Source organism: Enhydra lutris, unplaced genomic scaffold (genome assembly GCF_002288905.1).
Source record: "Enhydra lutris kenyoni isolate GAN:26980312 unplaced genomic scaffold, ASM228890v2 scaffoldscaffold9, whole genome shotgun sequence".
Taxonomy (NCBI): Eukaryota; Metazoa; Chordata; class Mammalia; order Carnivora; family Mustelidae; genus Enhydra; species Enhydra lutris.
In genome coordinates, this window is record NW_019154093.1 from 53631029 (window position 1) to 53652252 (window position 21224).

At 44.3% G+C, this 21224-nt stretch overlaps 1 protein-coding gene across 3 annotated transcripts; it reads left to right on the top strand.

Annotated features, from left to right (window-relative positions):
* Positions 1-3352: 3352 nt before the first annotated feature.
* On the top strand, positions 3353-20109 carry LOC111142982 (LIM domain only 4). 3 transcript variants are annotated; one of them, XM_022496354.1, is made up of 5 exons: positions 3353-3524; positions 6265-6503; positions 13905-14001; positions 14434-14589; positions 19311-20109. In XM_022496354.1, exons 2-5 carry the CDS (start codon positions 6268-6270, stop codon positions 19317-19319), a joined length of 498 nt encoding a protein of 165 aa, XP_022352062.1. In that variant the 5' UTR covers positions 3353-3524; positions 6265-6267; the 3' UTR covers positions 19320-20109. The 3 variants fall into 3 exon arrangements, with proteins under 3 accessions (XP_022352062.1, XP_022352065.1, XP_022352064.1); XM_022496357.1 differs by lacking the exon at positions 3353-3524 and adding an exon at positions 5763-5842; XM_022496356.1 differs by lacking the exon at positions 3353-3524 and adding an exon at positions 5881-6058.
* The last annotated feature ends 1115 nt before the right edge of the window (positions 20110-21224 follow it).

Sequence of the window (21224 nt, forward strand, 5' to 3'; positions counted from 1 at the left end):
GGCTTGATCTAGGATCAGTATGGTTCCTGTATTTAATTAAGATTCAAGAAAGTAACACTTTGAGTTTCTCTTTCTTTTCCAAAACACTGTATTCTTATTTTTCACTGTGGGTGAGTAGGCTAAATGAGGAATGCATGATGTCAGCAGAGTTTTCTTGAACTACTGAGCAAAATATACCATCATTACTTTGCTCTTAGGCAATTTTATTGTATACCAGGATTATGACTTTGAGCACTGGTTTATATTTGTTTAAGGAATGCCTGAACACACATTTCCCTTATCCATAATGAACTTGTGTGTGTTCATAGTTTCTGTGATTTTAGCGTCAGTGGAAATAAAGGATTGACACTGCTACCTCATTTAAGCAGCCACTTTGAGACCACAGGTCTTGGGACTCCAAAGAGAGAGAACTGCCAAACGCAAGGAATGCAGAAATAAAGACTACCCAGAGGTGGCGCTGTGGTTAAAGTACACCTGAATTTTGATTACAGTGAATATATTTATTTCCTGCCCCTCAGAAGAGAGACTGTTAGCCATTATCGCTTTTGTATTTCTATAACCACAACATCAGCAAATAAAGCTCTCTGGTAACATGCTCCCACCCACTCCAATCTACTAGGACATGTGTGAAGACCTCACTCCACACACAATGAGAGCCAAAACACTAAAACCACCCCCTAGGCCTCTTCTTGCCACGAGCTCTATATTCAAAGTTTTATCCATGCTTTTCTCCTTCCTTCCTTCCTTCCTTCCACAAAACTACATGGATGCTTTGGACACTCAGTGATATCCGATGTCTGACTAAAATTCTAACATTTCATTTTAAAATAAAGATCTCCTTTTAGTGTACATACTTCAGGAAATACCTAACGTACCACAATTCATTACAGACCTGTATATTATGTGTTCTAGTTAAGAAAATCATTTTAGAAAAAATGACAAATAAAGACCCTTTGGCTCAATTCCTTCGTTTGTAGATGAGAAAATCAAGGGCCACAGCAGGAAATTGACTTGTACATGACAAATCATAACTTAATTGTAGCCCACTAAGATCTTGTGTCATCTCGTTTTGATTATTATAAATTATTAACAAATTGAAACTGAACCAGGGAATTAAAATGTGTGCATTATTTGTTTATGGGGTTCCTTTCCTCATTTGGTTTAATTGAGTTTTCTTTACTAACCTTCAAGGAACATTACATCTTTTTAAGATGGCCTTCTTTAATCACGCCCATCTGCAGCTGTTTTCTGTACAGGGCATTTTAATTACTATTATATTTTAAACCATTTAAAAAAATGTTTCTCATACGTGCACAAAGTGACTTGATCATAAAAATGCAATTTTAAATACCAATCAATAAAAGTAAGTCGTTTAATTTTGAGGTGCTAGAAATATAAAGAAATGACTATTCTAATTGGTATTTAAAATGTCCTCTGCTTGATGTTATGGACAATCATTACTGTTTCTTTTGCGGCCTTAATTTTGATGGTTTGAAAGACAGAAATCCCCCAAACAGACACTAAAACTATAGATGTTTAACAACTGCCTTGTCTAGCCGGATTCTTCTGCAGGTCCTTTTCCTCAATCCGGCAGTACTGTATGTAATACAATATGAAAACTTGTCCCACAAGGCTGGTTTTACTTAATGATACTTAGCAGAAGGGCTTTGCACTTTCATGATAATTTCCACCAGAAAAATCTCTCTGGAAGTTACTAATAATAATCAGACCTAATATTAGCCTCAGATCAGAGATTTATTAAACCTATTTGGCAGAGTAGGTAAAGTTGAATGACGAGGTAGTCAAGCATCTAGGCTGAGCTTGGGCCCTGGAAAGAGACTCAGGCTAGCACCCTAAAAGCATTCCTCGACAGTTAAATTTATACTAGACGTGACCTTTCTTACTCCCCAGAGGCTGCGAGATTGAGAACGTTGCAATTACTTCTCTTGCTTTCCGGGCTATGGGAAATTAGGCCTCATTTTCCACAGTGGAGCGGATAGAGAGAGGGCAACACTTCCTCCCTGAAGTTTCCCTTACCTTCCAAAGTCTATCACCAACAATTGACAAATATCCACGAAATGCCTACAAGGCTCTTGGTTTGTACTCGGGCTCATGGGGAGAGGAGGGCTCAGTGGACAGTATTTAAGAACTACTGTTCTGTCTTCCCCTTGTTAACTGAACTTCCACTAAGGCTCATTAATCTCGAACACCGTGCATTAAAAAACAAAAACAGAACCTCTTCTGCGTGCGTGTGAAATCCACCCTAAGATTTCGGGAAGACTTTTCTTCCCAAACAGGAAGAGACCCATTTCTGAGAAAGACCTGAAGTTAAGTTTCCTCTGGGGCTCGCATCGGCGCTAGGGGAGGGCAAGCCCCTAGGGGCGGGAGGGGGCGGATCCCCAGGGTCTCCCGCGAGCTGGGGGGGCAGCGGCGGCACCCCGCGCTCGGCTCGCGAGCCCGGGCCGCGCCGGGGTCCCCGACGCCCAGGTTCCTTCTCCCCACCTGATTCCGGCCCTTCCCTTCCCGTTCCCCGGCCCGCTCCGCCGCCTCCCTGTCTCCCCCGCCCCCAGAGTCTCGTTTCAGTCATCCCTTTGTCCTTCCCCGGATTGGCAGGTTTTATTATTCCGCCTGAACAATCCGGCCGCCCAGTGGCTGAGGGTCGCTGACGTCGGCGGCAGAGCCGGGGAGTAGTTGGGATTTTGCTCTGTCAGTAACACATGTGTAAGCGCCGCGGAGGGAGCGAGCGAGCCGGCTAGAGGCCAGCGCCGCCGCCTCCTCCTCCGAGCCGGGCAGCGGCAGCCGCAGCAGCAGCCCCGGCGGCAGCTCCGGGGAGCGGCGCAGGCTCCAGCGCGCCGGGCCCTGGCCGGCCGCAGCTCCCTGGCTCCGGCTGCGTCCGCCTCCCGGCCTCCGCACCGGCCGCCGCCGCTCCGGGGCTGTTGTTTCTGCGGCTGCTCCCCGGCCGGAGGGGCAGGAAGCTCGGCCGAGCGACCGCCACCGCCAGCCCCGAGCGAGCGAGCGAGCGAGCGCGCGGGAGGGAGGAAGGCGGTGGAGGAGGAGGAGGAGGAGCGGGAGGCGCGGGGGCGGGGGAATATACAAAGTGAAGCCACATTGCCAAACTTGCAGCAGCGATTGCAGCAGTTGCTGCCGCTGCGCCGCGCCTGAAGCCGCGCCGCGCGGGCCGAGGGCTCCTGCAGCTGCTCGCGCGGAGCCGGAGGCGGAGGAGAACGCCGAGGACTGAGACTGACACTCCTGCTCTCGGCCGCCTGCCACTTACGCGGGGCCCCCCAACCCAGCCTCAGAGCAACGCGTTAAAAAAAAAAAAAAAAAAAAAAAAAAAAAAAAAAGAAAGAAAGAAAAAAAAAAGCAGCCCTTAGCCCCCTCCTCCCCTTTCCTGCTTCTGCGAGAACATCCCCCTCTCCCTCCAGCTCCGCCAGCCAAGGCGCCCCTTCCTTGGAAGCCGAGCGGCTTCGCTCGCTTTTCGCCGCCGCCGCCTCTCGCAATATTGCAATATAGGGGAAAAGCAGGTAAGGGGACGGTCGGGGAGCCGCGGGCAAGGAGGGGGGAGAGGGAGGAGGGGGCCGATTTGGGCCAGGGCTGTTTTCTTTGGCTTCCTTCCCTTGACCGTCCCAAATTGCAAGTAAACAATACGTCGGCTTAGATTAATGCGCGAGTCTGAAACTACCGAGGCCGGCCTGCGAGCTTGCACGGAGGGCAGCCAGCCCCGGGCAGCCAGCTTTGTAGCGGTTCCTGCTTACAAAAGGGTTCTTCTTGGAGACGGGGCTGGTGGGGGCCTTGGCTGGGGGTGGGGATATTTTCAGTTCCTAAGGGAGAGGCAGGAGGTGCTTAAATGAGGGTTGAAGTATGAGAAGTAGTGTGGGGGAAATAGTCACGACCCCCCCACCCCCCAGTAAACACTATTTTTGAAACAGTGGCAGAAAGGATCTAAGTGAGCAGGATTCAGTATTGCTGGTTCTTTTCAAAAATTCCTCTTGGCTTATAAGTCTTTTGTTCCAATCCAGGAGAAATCCGGTGAATCACCTAATTAAAATCAAGACATGAATTAAGCATCCATTTTTGTACTACAAATTGCCAGCGCTACGTTTGTCCCTCCCCTGGTCTCCATTAAAAAACACCAGAGACGTTGTTAAAGAGGGGCAGATTTTGCCTCTAGCTGCCAGTTCTGCTTTCTATTTCACTGACTATCCCAGGACCTAAATTGCTTGGCTATGTAATTACTAGAGTATAAGCCTATTTAACTTAAAAGCTTTCTTTTTTTTCCAACTCTAAATGAAACTTGATGAGGGCCCGTCCTTAGTTATCAGGGGAGTCAGTTTCTGGTCAGTCCTCTTGATTCATCTCTTTTAGATTTAATCAGCATTAAGGTATTGCTTGTCCTTAAGAGCTTTAGCTAATGGGGTTACTGGATGCTTTTCTCAGTGTAATGTTTCCTTTTCAAAAAAATATACATATATATTTACCTCTCACCAAAGATGGGGGCGGGGAAGAGCTTGGAATCTCCTCCCTCCCTCTCCCCTTTTAAAAAGGAATTCGGAGCGATTAAAACGTTGGGGGGAAACAGTTTAAAGACCTCGGGCAGGAAATGCAGATTCATTTGGGTTAGGGCTGAAATTGTAACAAAAAGCAATTCCTCGAGTAAATGCATCAGATAAATCAATTTACATAAAGGTATGATGCATTCGGATAAATGCAATGCTAATGGGTTTTAGAGTGGTCCTGTTTCCAAAGTCTCAGGGTTTTGTTACAGCTTAATTGGTGCAGTTCTTATTCTGGTTTATTGTGCGGTCACTGAACACACGTTCCGGGACTCTTTCGGAGGAAATGTGTTTAAAACCGGCCTATTTAAGGAACCCGAGTCCTTGTTTCGTTCCCTTCCCCTGGTTTTTTTGCAGCAGCCAAGTTGGGCCGGGGACAGGCAAAGTTCGCCCTCTCCCTTCTGAGGTATCAGCTGAATGTCTTGAGCAGATAGCCGGGAGCCTCGGGGGGAGCCTACACTCTCGGCTTACAGAGGACAAAGACAAAACAGGCTGCTTAATTGGCAGTAAATAACTTGATCTTTTTATAGAATAAGTGACTGGAGGAACACTAGGACTTTATTGGACTCAGGATTGGAGGCAACAAATTAATCGGTTTAGGCTAAGCTTTATAAATTGATTCCTATATTATACCCCAGTTGCTTCTCGTGACATTCATTAGAAAGAGTGGGGAATTTTTAGAAGCAGTTTTTGGTGACAGCAGGACTGGTTCGAATATAACTTGTACATCCTTTAATAGTGCCTTCTCGCATATTATCTGTAACCCCCCTCCCCCTTCGGAGGAACAAAGCTTTAGCATTTAAATTGCTGATCAAGGGCAGATTAGTGAGACCAAAGTGGAGAGTGTTTGTATAGGAAGTTAACAGGCATCCTAAAGTTCAATGATCTATTATTCTTGCCTGTGTCCTGAAAACCCAGAGAAAACACTCATTGATCTTCAAAATGAAATGAGATTTAGAACAATAATGGGAGATGGCGGTCACCACAATGGCATGTGAAAGGTGCTGTTTAAAATACGAAAAACCAGTTTCGCAACTTTACACACCGCACCCCCTCCCTCGCGTCCCCTAGACTCCCCTCCCACCACCACGCTCTCCCTTGCCCCTCTGCCGGTTCCTCCCTCCCTCCCTTTTAGAAAACCGAACTATTTCCAACTTGTGAACTGCAGCTGCACTTCCCAGGGCAGAGCTCGGGAGGGAACGTGGCTCCGGCGGGGGCCGCCTCCCCGCTCCCCTCGGCTAGCTCTCGGGGCTCGGCGGGGGCCGGGGAGGGGCCGGGCGCGGCGGTGGGTGGGTTTGACCCTCATTTGCTGGAGGCGGGCGGCGAAGGAGGGAGGAGGGGGCAGTGGGCGGAGGCGGGGGCTGGGAGGAGGCGCCGCGAGGGGTGGAGCGCGCCGCCGAGCCTCGCTCTCGGAGTTTTGACAGTACCCGAGCTGAAATTGTCAGCGGCGGCGAGCGCTGGAAAGTTGAGAGGAGCTCGTGGCCCCAGAACAAAGCTTGAGAAAAGTAAACAGGCGGCTGCTGCCGGCTCTCCTCCCTCCTTCCCTCTCCCCCTCACCCTCCTGCGCGCCGTGGCCCTGCTGCTTCCTTCCAGCAGCTCTGGGGGGTGGGGTGGGGGGAGCACGGCTTCGCTCGCGCGCGGCGATTGCTACTAACTTTTGCATCGCCCCTGTTTTGTCTTTCTCTCCCTGTCCCCTTCCCGCCCTGTGCAGACCATGGTGAATCCGGGCAGCAGCTCACAGCCGCCCCCCGTGACGGCCGGCTCCCTCTCCTGGAAGCGATGCGCAGGCTGCGGAGGCAAGATTGCGGACCGCTTTCTGCTCTATGCCATGGACAGCTACTGGCACAGCCGGTGCCTCAAGTGCTCCTGCTGCCAGGCGCAGCTGGGCGACATCGGCACGTCCTGTTACACCAAGAGCGGCATGATCCTTTGCAGAAATGACTACATTAGGTAAGACTTGGCTGCTTTCCTTGAAATGGGTGAGCGGAGCAATGGCAAGGCCAAAGGTTACCAAAGATTTTAAGGAAAGGAACAGGGAACCTCTGAGGATACGTTGTAACCTTCCCCTCGAAAACCTGGTTGGTCCGATTTAAGGGGTTCGAGAAGCATGTGTTGATCTCTCAATTTTTAATAGTAAATTCACCGCAGAAGCCATGTCTAAGTAAAAACTCTATCCATCTGATGGGACTGGGCCGTTAGGTGGGCCAAGGTTGGGCGCTCTACTGACCAAAATTTTAAGGGGTCTACCCCAACAGGACCCTCAGCTAAAAAGTGGGAGTTAGGCTGCTACCTTAAAGAAGGGTAGGGACCTACATAGAAACTCAAGAGACAAAAGATGGCCTTAGGAATGAGTGTAGTTAGTGAGAAATGATTTGCCTTTGGTGATGGCTAATTATATTTACATAAGCACTTTTAAAGTTTTTTGAGTGGAAAACTGTGACTCATTCTTCGTGCTCCTTGTGAAAAATGCTGATTACCCATCAGTTTAAAAACTTGTAATTCTTCTCATAGTAAACTCCCCCTTTCTCTCCCCACCCCGCAACAAAACAAAAAACCCTTAGTGGTAGTGTTTTTCTTTGTATGCTGTTACTTGGAGGCTTGTAATGCTCAGTGTTAGTGTGTGGTTTGTGATGTAGAGTTTGCAGGTTTTTCAGTTGAGGAGAGTTCAGATTTTGGGGTTTAGTTGTTGTTGTTTGTATCCCTACCCCCGGGATCCCCAATAAAGATTTAGGAAAAGAGGCTATAGAATTATACTAATCTTGCATTTTAAAGCAATGTATAGGAACATTCATATGCCCCTGTAAGCAGTCTTTTCCAACAAGTTTCAGTGCAATTAATGGAAAGAATTCAGGAGGTCAGGTGCCTATAGGATCTTTTCAGGTGAACTCAAGCTACTTAAACTCATTAATTTGAAAGGAGGCATTTGAAGGATTACACATTTAATTTGAGTAAATGGTTTGATAGACTGATGCACATGAATGCTTCTAGGAGGTGTTCTGTTTCAACATCCAGTAATTAAAAAAAAAAAAAAAAACAACAAAAAACCCACACGCACACTGTTGATATGAGAGAACCGCTGATACTAGAGAACCACTCACTTTTATTAAGAATTGCATTCTAGTTAAATTTCTGTCCTAAACCGTTTTATTTATAGAATATTAGTAGAAAATGTTGCTCTTTTCAAGTGGGTGAATCAATGGCTGAGGTATTTTGTACAAAGTTTAGTTCCATTGTTGTTCCCTCAACTCTGCATCTAAAAGTGCAAAATATCCCAGTACAGTTCTGAGCTGTGTATGTTTACCCCAGTAATATCATTAATCTAAAATGATGGAGTAAAATGATATTTGGTTATTCCAGTAATGCAACCTGTGTCCACTCTACTGGCATCCTCAATCAGCCAAGTAAAAGAAATATAGGAAAGGAGAGGGCTTTTATTTTTAAATTAAGATGGCAGCATTAATTTCACTAAGTGTTCTTTTAGAAGTAAATGTTGGAAAATCAGCAGGAGCATGGGTGTAATGCTTTCTGGTTCTCCTTCCAAGCAATGCCATGAGCTTTGACAGTATTGCAATTAAATAGAGAGCAAAACTGGTAAGAAGGCGGGGTAGCTTAAAGTGCAAAAATTGACAGTGCTGTTCAGATGCGGTGAATAGTACATTCACCTCGTCTCCAAGTGCATTCAGAAAGCCTTCGCTTCTGATTACCACTAATTAAAAAGAAGATGGGTCCACTTGCATTCCCTCAAGACAAGTTTAGGCAAGTGGCTTTCTGGGAATCGCCTCCTTTCCCTGTTCTTGGGACCAAATATAAATGCCCATTTGGTGTTTTCAGCTGGCTTAATGGAGCAATGGAGGATGTGCGCCCAGCCCCGCGCCTTAATTAATTGGGTCCGTATTCTCACTTTCTTTTTCCCTCTGATTTTGAAAACTGGAGCCAGGCTTGCTCTTGAACTAGATGCTATCCTGAGAACCTTAGATCTCTCCCGGGAGAGAGGAGTTCTAGCTCAGTACCAAATTGACCATGGCCTCCCACTCTTCTCAGGGCTCTTCCGCTGCTGAGCCCCTCTCCCCCCAACCCCATCCCCAGGCTGAGGAATCTCTGAAGTCTTCTTCAGAGTTCCCTCCCTCTGCCCATCAAGATGCCAGAAGGTGAGGAGGCGCGTGGTCCTTTTCCTCTCAGCTACTCCCTCCCCAGTCCACTTGTTGGAGGAGCTTTGAATTCTGCAAGGTTGGCCACCTTAGAGCGGAGTAATCCGCTTGCCAGACACCAGGTGAAGGGGATCCTCGGGCTCCTCCACTCGATTGTGACCACAGAGCGATCTATTAAGGGGGTTTAAACTGCCTTTGAGGCGTGATCTTTTGAAACTACCAAGATATGGCTAAAGCTGCGGGGAAAGCAGGGCCCGGAGGTGGTGGTGGTGTGTGTGGGGGTACTGCTTTAACCTAGTCCCTTCCCCCTGCGTGACCCAGTGTCGATTGGGCAGAAGTGGTCCTCTGCCTCCTCTCCTTCCAAGATTTCAGATAAAGCGGCTGCCTTGCCGCAGCGAATCCGCACAATTAAAAGCTTTAATTAGTGGCTCCTCCATTTTCTTAGTTCTGATGGGCTTTATCTAATGAGATCTGGTCTCTGGCTTAGATCTGCTCCGAATGACGTGTCCGCAATGAATGAGAGCTGCGTCGCAAACAAAACATTTAATTAACAAAATTGGCCTCTAAGAGAGGGAGGGAAAGACTGAGGGGGGGGGGTGCTGTAGAGGGGAAGAGGGAGGGTGGATCTTAAAGGGGCCAACGCCTGCCCACCCCCGCTCCAAAAGTCGGCGAACCTTGCAACTGTCCCCTCTCCCCCTACCCCCAGCTTCCGACACCCCTCCGCCCCCCAGCTCTATCCAAGCGCCACCAAGTAGCTTTCGAAACTCCGTTTCTCTTTTCCTCGAACCCTTCTTCCTCCACCCCCATCTCTGGCCCAAAGACTGGCGCGGAAAGTGTTGCGAGAGGAGGAAGTTCGGAGACCGACGGGTGGGGCCCCAGGTCCGGGGAGGGCGAGGAAGCGCACCGGAAGCCCGGGTGGCTGTCCTCCCCAAGTTCTCTCCTGCTTGGGCCCCGGCCGGAGGAGGGCCGGGACGGCGCCGCCCGAGGCCGCGTTCGAGGCGTCCTACCGGCCCGCGGCCTCGGGCCCGCGAGGGGGCGAGCGCAGGGCGGGAGCCGCGCGAGCCTTCGCTCTTTTCTTTCCCCGGGCTCCGCTCGGGCGTTCACGTGGCGCCCGCAGCCGCAGTAAGCGCCGCGCGGCCGGGGGTGGGGGGTCCCGGGCGGGGGGGACCAGTGGTGGTTGGTGGTGGAGGGTGTGTTTGGGGAGGGGGTAGCGTTAGGAACGGAGGCGCCGCCAGACAGCGAGTTCATTTCCCTGGTAATCAACAGCAAGCTGCTATATTCAGAGAATGCTGTCCCTTTAATTGAACAGGCTAGGTAATTAAATGGCACTTTTCCAATAGGACGTGCTAGGTAAATCTAATAGTTGGTTATTTAATATCACTTTGAAGTCTGCCCACTCAAGCACAATGACAGCACAGGAGCATGTGAACTATTAGCTAGGAAAAAAAAAAAAAAAACCCAGGATCTCAAAAATTAATTAAATCGCATGCAATTTAGGGGGAACGTTTATCTTGATTTGTCATAACAGAATTAATTCAAGGCCTCCAATTCATTTGGGGGCAGATCTGTTACTCTGAATTAACCAAGCGTAATTTGGCTGATTTTTTTTTTTTCTCCCTCCCCTCTCTAACGCAGCCATTGCGATTATTCACAGCCCCCTCTTAAGTATCAATAGCTTCTGGTGCTTTTAAGGTGCTTGGTCTCTAGTTATTCCGAAGTACCTTTAATGGACTTGGCTCCAGGCATAATTTCTGGGTTGAATTTCTTTGTTACATTTAATATAACTGGTGCAGAATTTAGATTAAATATAGGAACCTGCTGGAAAACCAATTGCTTCTGGATCAGTAGCTGTGGATGTGCATTTTTCTCCTCAGATAGGATGCTGATATTTACTTGCAGGTACAGATGTATACCTTTCAGCCATACTTTTAGAAACGTACCTCTCCTTGCCTAAAAGCAGTTTAGAAAACAGTTAGGTAGTGCACCATATCGTGCGTATTTGGCTTGAAGTAATAATGCATTTGAAAATAAGCCCACCTATTGGTCATTGAAGTTACTAAAAGATGCTAAGCATTATTACTAAACTAAAAATATGACTTGCTGTCCATCTCTTTATGTCAGCAAGGAGAGTTGGAGCGGAGCTTGCGAGACCAGTACTATAAAACTATATGGTGTTTTTCATACAGGAGCAAAGCACCTTTAGAGTGCAGGGGTTTGGTGGGATTTCTTCCCTTCTTTTCCCTTTTCCCCATATAAGGAACCTCTTGATGTTTGTGATTGATTGCATTGCCCAAATGCTGAAATATTAACGACCTTCTTGGACTGAGGACCCAAAGAAAGGAAACTGAAACCGATTCTGTCATCACAATTAAAGACTCCCCTGGCTTTAATTAGCCTGACCTGGGGTATATCTCCCCGTTGCTTGAGTTAAAGAGAAAAGAGCCCATTATAGTCCAGTCTGAGACCGATAGCTACTTAATTGAGCACCTAAAGCCTCGAGCCTTTTAAATCAAACACTGTCCTGGACAGTCCCCCTGGTTAGATAATTAACTCTCCAGCGCACAGAAACGTTGTTTAAAAAAAAAGAAAAGAAAAGAAAGAACGAAAAAACAACTTTTCAGAAAAAGGGTGGAATTCTAATGGTAACCTTCACATCTGTGGTAAAAGGGGATTAAAATGTGTATAGACATGTAAGTTGTTCCTGCTCTGAGGCAGCCTGAAAGCTGTAGATGTGGAAAGATCTTAAACCCCATTAATAATGTTGTTCAATAGCACTTCAGTCCGGGGTAGATCGTGGTCATTTTCAAACTTTGTGACTATAATTTCTGACACTTTAGGAATCCCACGATTTTGTGGCTGATTGTTCCCTGAAAGGTTATAAAAGTGGCACTGGAGAAAACAGGATGTATGAAAAGCTTTTGGATTATATATGCCTGCCCTGATTATTAAAATACACTCAGATGCTGAAGACATACAACTGACTTTACTCAGGGTGAATTGTTAAATAAATGAACACTTAGGCTGGGTAATCAGATCGGTACTGTGAAAGGGTATTTTTTGAGACAGAGTGTCACAGTGTACCTGTTGGTAGTGGCAGCCATAATTACAGACTCGGATCCATTAAAATACTTCTGGGTTGCTGTTAGAGGATATTTGGTCCTTACCTCTAGTAGGATTCTGTTCCCCATCCCCATTATCTACACCCTCCCTACCTTTATCCTCAGCATGTGTTCAGCCACATCGACATGTTTTTAACTTTATTTTTACTCCCATTGTTTGAATTTGGTACTCCTCTTGGGGATTGGAAGAGCCCTGCTGTTGACTATAAGCTCTTTGCCCATGGCCGTCCTAATTCTCCAGCAGTGTCCTGCCCTTCTGAGAACCCCCCCCAACCCCCCGCAAGGCAGCAGTGACAACCCACACTGGAAAGGTGCCCCAGAGAGGAGACACCAGGAGGTCCCCCATCAGTGTTCCTGAAGTGGTCCAGCATTAGGAGGAGATGGCGGGCCAGCGGCCCCGAGCTCCCACATGGTGTGGTCCTGCGGCTAGAGGTCCTGGCAGTGTATTATTTCAGCTTTCTCTCCGTAACTGTTCTGATTCTGCAAGAACGTGTCAATGTGTCGTGGATCTCAGACTAATTAGTTTTGAAATGGAGTTTTGATTGAACTCTTCAAATCGATGCTGCTGCAAAATTTGTTTCTCGGGCTTCCTATTAAAAGCCATCTTAAGGGGCAGTTTTACTACTCTCCCTGTCGTTCAGTCGATACATTTAATAACAACTTACAGGCTATTTTCAATAAAGTGGCGACAGCAAATTAGTAGTTTGAACATGACAAGCCTCTTCTGCAAGGCCAGATTCTGAAAACACAAAGCAATTATTTTTATATAGAGGGATGCCGCAATCATTCAGATTACGGGGTGTTCTATAGGAACATGTCTCCTTGTTTGACATCAACTGCATTTTACGACTTTATTTGGACAAGGAGGAAATGCAAATATTAATATTTATTATGACACTAATATGTTAATTTGTAAGTCCTATTACTTTGTTTTTCATTGTGGAAAAGTGCTTCTCTGACCCTGCTGACTTGTTCCAATATCACCTTTCAATGTGAAATCATTTTGGCCTGTTTAATAAATATTTGTGGATATTAAAAAGGGAAGCCCAAAAGCAAATAAAGCTTCCCAGCTTGAGTCTATAGACTCCATAAAAGCCAAAGTTCGGTATTCATTAAAATATTTTGTTGTGCCGTGGAAGGGTATTAGGAATTATGTATATCTTTTTCTTCAGCACACCACACTTCCTTGAGCTTTCCCCTCCTCTGCAGCCTTCTCCTTTCCCCCCCTCCTCCCCCTATGGCAGATGTTGTGGTCTCATTTGATTGCATAGGAAAACTGCAGTGATACAGCAAACACCCAGAGAGATATGATGACAAATGGGTCCAGATCCCGGTAAATTACTTTCTGCTCAAATCGAAATTTCATTCAGTTTGTTGCTAGCAGAGATGAAGTAATCTAAATTGTGGACTCAGGAGCAGATAGAGGGAAGTTGGAGCAAGCATTTCATTATCAAGAGAGAGAGAAGGTTAGGATGAAAGAGATGAGCAGAGGCAAATCTTAAGTGTTGACACCATGATTGAAAAGGTTAACCCATACACATTATATATCAACCTGGATAGCAGAGAGTTTCTAATGGAAAGTCTGCACTGATGGAGGTTTACGGGAGTTGCAATACACTGAGCATGATGTCTTCTTAGATATACAATCAAATCCTCTTAACCCTTTTGATGACTCATATCTCAAGATATGATTAAAGTACAAAAGAGTTCTTCATATAATTTCAAGGACACAATGCATTTAAACTCCAGTCATGAATTGTATCTTTCTTTTTTTATGATGAACCCAGTAATCTGATAAAATGTGTGGAGAACAGAATGGTTTTGTATTTGCGGGAGGTGGAAGTCAATATTTTGATTAAATCCGGGGCACCATCTTCCTCTGCGGTAGGCAGAAGTTAGTCGTGACCCCTGAAAGGATTTTTCTCGGGTTATGTAAATGGCTTATAAAATTTGAGGCCCGAGTCTGAATTCAGCCTCCTATCCGCTGCATTCCCAAGGGAGGGCCGGAGGCTGGGGGGGATTTCTTCTCTCTTTTTCTTTGGGTCAGGGTTACTCACTGGTGTCCCCTGTCATCTCTGTTGCAGGTTATTTGGGAATAGCGGTGCTTGCAGTGCTTGTGGACAGTCGATCCCTGCGAGCGAACTCGTCATGAGAGCCCAAGGCAATGTGTATCATCTTAAGGTAGCATGTGCTCCTCCTGTCTTTTTAAAAAAGAATCCCCTTTCCTACTTGGGGACAAAGCATTTCTCCTTAAACTCATCAGTCTCCTCAAGCTGTAGACACTAAACGCATCTACCGAAGTTGTAGCTTGGCTGTGATTAGTCCCTTACTCGTCACCGCCCCCCCTTGCCATCTTCCCACCATATACCCCACACCACAGAAGCTCACCGGTACCGGTTTCTTTCCCCCTTTTTAGCCTGATGCAGTTGATCGCGTTCAGGCTTTACTGTTTTCCGGAATCCTATCTAAGGAAGAAAAATACCAGACCCTAAGTGGCTCCGTACTTGACAGATACTCGCTTACGAACATTTGATAAACTTGTGACCAAAAAAAAAAAAAAAAAAAAAAACTTAATTTGTACCTGTTTTCAGTGGGTTTGCTTTTCCCTTTCAGTGTTTTACATGCTCTACCTGCCGGAATCGCCTGGTCCCGGGAGATCGGTTTCACTACATCAATGGCAGTTTATTTTGTGAACATGATAGACCCACAGCTCTCATCAATGGCCATTTGAATTCACTTCAGAGCAATCCACTACTGCCAGACCAGAAGGTGAATACCTAGCAGCTGCTAATAAGCTTTATTAGGGCGAGTTGGAAGGTTTAGCCTTCAAGGGAGTTTTCCTGGGTGGTTGTGTTTTCGGGTGCCCTTTTATAAAGTAATGTAGACGATGCGTACGTACAGGGTTCAGAAGTAGTAGTGTGGACTGATTAAATTGTGAGTCTTTTGTAATTCAGAAAAGATCCTGATGTAGTTCTACATGTAGCTTCCCCAGCGTTGAGGAGAGGATTGCCACATGCAAAGTCAAAGCATATAATTTCCATATCACCGGCTGTTTCTCCCTCTTGCCAGTTTGGAAATTCAGAAGTAACGATGTGAATAGGTGATTGCGGGAGGCAAATTAGAGTATGTATGGTAGAAAAAGGGAATAAATGTCTTTGTCAAGAAAATAATGATTTCTGTATTGGTCATAGCAGTTTAGACCCCTGCCTCCCAAACCCGGTTTACTGTGCTTTTATTTTGAGAAGAGTTTTACAAACATTCTGTAATTCCAGAGGACGGCATTTTTGTTGATTGGCATATATATATATATAGTCTTGCAAACTGGAATTAAGTTATGACTTCTAAGACAAAGTTCTAGGTCTTGGCTAATCACTTTGGGCCACAAATCGCTTCTTTGAAGATTACGTATCTCCAGTCTTGATCCACAACTGGAAAGTTTTTGGACCAGAGTTAAAAGTGAGGAAATTTTATACAGTTGTTCAGATCACTTCAGAGGAAGAATGGCGATCACTTCAGAGGAAGAATGGCGATCAACAGTTGTTCAGCCCCCGCCCCAACCCCAGTACTGGATAGTTTTAGATCTATTTTAATCTCCTTAATAAGTCCTATAGCTATGCAAGTGAGTGCATTTTGATAACTGCTGTGCCTAATTTGTAACAATTACTGTCAACCTTCAGTTAAGAGACTGTTCATTCTACACTGGCCCAGAAAAGAGTGAAATGTATGACTCGTGCGCATAATTTTATTCACATCATATTTCATACTGATTATGTATTGATGACATTGATTCATTTACTCTTTACAGCGCCACTTGCATGGATATTAAATCTTATTGACCACAGATGAATTTTAATTTCAGATTGGTGATAGATTTTTCCATCAGCTCTGATAGTGTGTTTGACTTTTTCATCATTAACCCAGGCAATCACACAGCACTGAGTTATTGCATTGAGACAAAAAGTGCACACTTCACTTGGTAATTCTTTATGGATTTACAATAGGAACTTCATTAATGTCTGTTGTAAGGATCACAAAAAAAAAAAAAAACATTTATCTGCAAATAGGAATTTAGCAAGCTTCAAAAGTCTCAGGAAAAAATATTAGGCTTCTTTTGTCTTCTGCAGTGCATTTTCTTAATGCCGTGTGGGGGGAAAATGACTAATATTTGAAAACTTTTAACCATTTAAAATTATACTGCCATATTTTAATGCTGATTTTTATCATTTTCCCTTACTCAAATTTATGCCATGAGTTTAAATGTATTTTCCGTTTCTTTATTAAGTAAATGTCAATTCTATTAAAATAGGCACACTTTTCTTTGTTTAATTTACTAATATAGGAAGCTACCTAGCCTACCATCTTAAGAACAGAAGTCTAATTTTTTATTGCAAATTAACCAGTCACCATCAATGAGACATTTCAAGCTTCGTTAAGGAATGCCAGTACATATAAATACTCAAGATTTTTATGGTAAGATTTGAATTGTAATGAAGTGAATCTATAGGGCAGAGTTGAGAACAGTGGATAGGTAACATAAATATTTCAAGATAACCATTCCCATTTAGAGGCAAAGCCATTTGCAGTTACATTTGGGAGCAAAAAAACCCAAAACAAAAAGGCAAGAAAAGATGCTAGGAATAAAATGGTTCATCTTTTCCCCATCCCTTCCCATGTAAAAGCTTAGTTTTTTACAAATTAGATCTTCAGGTTTGTTGCTGGTTTTATACCATTTCTTTCCCTGACTTGACAAAGTGTAAGAAATGATTGTCGCAGCTCACCACCGTGCAGCATGAGGATTCAGGGATGTGGAGACAAGATGGAAAACGTAGTCAACTGTGCAATACTGCACACAGGCACCAGCCACGTTCGCTTGGGACTAAGCGCAAAGGGCACGTACCGAATGGGCGCTGGGTCTCCCAGTACTGTCTCCTTGGGTACAAGATGACGTAGTGGAGAGGTTTCAGGGAGGAAAGCTGCAGAAACATCTGGTTTGCATGCTTTATAAGATTGCGTGTGTTGTGCCTTTCGGATAGTCTACTGTTCTGCACACCTTTTTCAGGGTGGGAGAGGATGTTCCATTTGGAGCACAGAAAGTAGTAGGCAACCAGAAAGAGTCAACCGGTATATCCTTCCTTAGTGTTGGAAGCCAAAAATAGACAAAATTTTTGAAGGTGGCCTTCAAAAATTAATAGCTCTTAAAAGACAGAGGGAAGTATAACTTAAGGATATGTTCTTGCCAGACATTGGTAAGAAGCTGTGTTTTGGGGGTGATGTTAATTAAGAACATTTCCCCGTTGGCATAAATGTCTCACATATTTTCCCTCAGTGCTCCGCTCACCATGAGCTCAGTCAATTGACAAGGTGGTTTTTGTCAATAAAGGTTTTGGGCAAGCCGAACGTGGTCCAGAGAGATATTAATGAGAGGGCAAGGGGGAAGGAAGAGGTAATGAAAACACACTTCCTGGTGGAACGTAAGCTGCTTTTTTGGACCTCGAGAATGCTTTACAATTATTTTCCCCAAACCCTGCGGTGTTTCTTTTCTGAAGGAGATGAGATGGGAAGAAATGACAAACCGCCCCACTTTATTATTTTCTTCACTCTCCTTGGTCTCCATGTTTTTGGTAGGGAAAATTGGACATCGATTTTGGCCCTTTTCCTTCTATTTACCGAACCAGTTACGTTTTTAGTGTGTGATGGATAAAAAATATCTCCAGGTGTCCTCTGGCTGTAAAGTAATGAGGTGATTGTTTGTACACCCCTTCTCTAAAGGTAGCTAATTGTATAGAAAGTATAGGTCCCCATCATGGGGTCCCTTTAAACTTTCATTCTCCTGAAATTTGTTGCCAGTGTCTGGGATGTGCGGTTTAGCTGTTGTTCCGCATCATTGGCTTTGGTATATTCTGAGAAAAAATAATTTTTGAGTGTATAAATCCTGGAGTGTCTTGAGTGAAATCTCAGATCGCTGGTGTTCAAGAATCTACAAAATTTTACAGCCTGTGTCATTTAAAGGAGGCTGGATCATCCTCAGGAGAATATTGCCTTCTAGAAAGTTAACGTAAATACAATGAGGAATCGTGGCTAATTTCTTTTCCTCCCTCGTCTTTGCCTGCTCTGGAATTCTTTTTTCCACTCAAGAGTGGCTATTCCATCTAGAATTCTCGGCACTTTTCAGTAAAATATGAGCTCACATCTCTTTGGTTGGGGGAGATGTTAGCAAGTGTTCTAGTTTACATATCACTCCACCGTTCCCCTGTAGTTACATAATTGGTGCTGTGTGTGTCCATCGTAGAGGACATTTGATGCTCATTTATTAAATATGCTCGCTGGCTGCCGCCACATCTTTGTTCTGGACAGACAAATTACCTTTCTCACACTGAGCTTCCACTCTGGGGAATTAAGCCTCCACCACTTTAATTAGCTTGGAAGTGGGGGGTTGCAGTTCCTAATAGACTTCAGGCTTTTAGTAAGTTAGGGAAAGGGTGAACCGAGAACTTCCTGGGAAGCTCAAAATGTCATTTAAAAACCATAAAAACCTAATATATATTATTTCATTTTGGTAATTGCAAACAGATTGTATTTGATGACTGTGCGGGTTATCATTTCTAACTTAGACATGAAAGTTAGACTTCCCTTGAACTCTGTTTTTTAATTGAGCACAAGTCATTAACATATTACATATGTTTGATTCATATATTTACAATATTTATATAATATTAAGTGACCTAGCAGATACGAAATACTAAGTAAAAGGTAGTATCTGAGTATTTGTATGTATGTGGGTGTGTATGTATATATATATGTGTGTGTGTATATATATGTGTGTATGTGTACCATATATATGTGTGTATGTATGTGTATATACACACACACACATGAATTCAGACACATAGCTTTAGGTTGAAAAGGACATGGGTGAATAGATGTCATATGGGGAGATCAGAATGATCACTGCCAGTATTTGTTTAGCTTTTATTACATGCCAGGCACTGTTGAAAGTGCTCTATGTGTATTATGTAATCCTTATAACAGCCTAATTATCCCCCACTTTAGAGATGAGGAAACTGAGACCCAGAGTAACTTTGCCAGAGGTCACACAGTTGAGCATAGTAAGCCAAAACGTCCTTGCGGGGCGCTCAGCTCTGAATGTGCATTGAAGGTACCCCTGCTAGGCAAGATGTAATTCACTGTCTTCAGAAAAAAACTTGCTTTTAAGAGAGTTAAAGCAGTTCGTCGTAGAACTTTCCACCAGAAACTTTCCGAAAGGCCATTTATTGTCTCATTTTCTCTGCTAGTAAAACCGCAGAAAACGTTATGCTTTAGTTCTTTGCTGCCGGAGTAAGTAGCGTAGAAAGCCTCCATCAAGTCACAGTTGGAAAGTAATCTAATAAAAGAAGATTAGTGAACGTAGAAGGAGACAAAAGCAGTCATGTTTGAGTTTAATATCTCAAATTTAGCATTTTAGCTAAGATGCCCGTTTTTATTTCTTGCAGGTCTGCTAAAAGGTCAGAGTAATGCAGAATGCGTGCCTTCATCTCAGATTTCGTTCATCACAGGTGGATCCCATGCGTCTTCAGTAGACAAGTCACCTTTGTAGCTAGCCACCAGTGCCAGCTCTGTGCATTGCACCTTCTTTAGTCTTGATTGCCCTTCCCGCATTTATTGGTGTATTAAAATGACTGAATATGAACATTAAGGACTCCATGAACCTGGGCTAATGGGAGACTGTAGAGAAAATGAAAAAAGATCCACCGGAGGACATCTTTGGGGGGGGGAGGGAGCTGGGGAGGAGGGAAATGACTAATGAAGCTAATTAAAAGAAGCATTCAAATCTGCTTTCTACCCTCATTAACAATTAGCAGGGCACTGGCCAGAGTTTGTACCCTGTGTTTTACCTTAACAACATTCTATTTGCTCTTTGTATATTTAAGTGTTGTAAGGAAATGTGTTTCAATCAAAACTGAACATGAGATAAAAGGAAAGAGATGTGGCTTTTGTGATATTCTATCACAAACACTTTTATTGTATCTCTGTAAAATACAATGTATGTATGCATGTAAGTGTTTTTGTCCTGATGTTGCTACTTCCATGGCAAAGGAAAAAAAAAAAAAAGAACGAAAAAAAAGAAAAAAAATTGGAAAAAAAAATCAGGCTCATAGCAGCTACTGTGTAGAAATTTCCCCCTACTTCTAATTTGCTGAATGAAGAAAAAAATCTTTTATTTGTGATATTTTCAGAGACATTTGCTCTAGTATGGTGTATTTAAATAATAAAAACTTAAAAGAAAAAATACTCATTAGAGTTCGGATTTAAACACTGCTTTTTTCCTCTGTATCGGAAAAAATTCAGTAGTTTTTTTGTTTGGTACCAACTTCACTTCAAATCTTAGGGGTCAAGGGAGGTGGTGTGTATATTTATTTAGCTCTGGGCCAATAAGGTTTTCTTCGAATTACTTAACCATGCCGTTTTTGGCATGGCTACAAAGCAATGTTTCTAACGGAGTCCTTTTTATAAGTTCAGAATATTCCGGTAACTTAAGCTCTTCATTACACTTCTATATCACAGTGAATCTTTTGTGTTTATGTATAAATATTTGTTCCATTCTTCAGCTTTCACGTTGATTCTTTCTTCCTCAATAGGAAAGCCTTGGGTATGGTGAAAAGCATGCTCAAGACTGTGACATGACCGTCCTGTTCTCTCTTCACCAAGTTTCTGGCTTTCAAAGGAAACCGCATTTTTAAACCATACCTGTACATACTGGGAAGTGTCTTTAGTCGTTAGGGACCCAGAGCTCTTCAGATGTCTACAGGCGTCTTCACGGGGTGAAGCAGCCATTTCCTGGTGAGCTGCTAGACTCCTGTGGTCGGCTGTGTGATTTGTTTATTTTGTTTTGCTCTTCTACTCCTCTGCAGGCTCTGCCTTTCCATATGTTTGGGGTAGGATTTGGCTTTCACTTAGTAGTCATCTTGAGAGATTCAGTGGCTAGTTCTGGGCTGCAGTGTAACCCCAACAGTGCATGCGTTGTGTGCAGTGGTCTCCTGTGGAAAGCATGTGTAGGTCAAGGATTTGGGGGTGTGGGGGGACAGGGCCAGTGTTAGAAGGAGGAGAAAACCAAAGAAGCTGCACTGCCAGGCTCGGGAGCAACTCTGAACTACATCTTCGATCACAGGTTCCGAAAACCAGGTGTGTGTTTATAACGCCACTTGAAATATCCTTTCTAAAAATGGCATTTGTTTTATTTTCTCTTGTTCCAGAAAAGCTCCCAATGTAGACCTCTCAGAACAAGTTATATAGAGAGGTCTAGTCCTGTTCATCTCAACCGGCAGTCAGCTTCCGTTTGGGATCTTCTGCTCTCAGAGACTCCAGTCTGGGAGGAAAAAATCAGTTGCTCAAAACTATGAACCTCC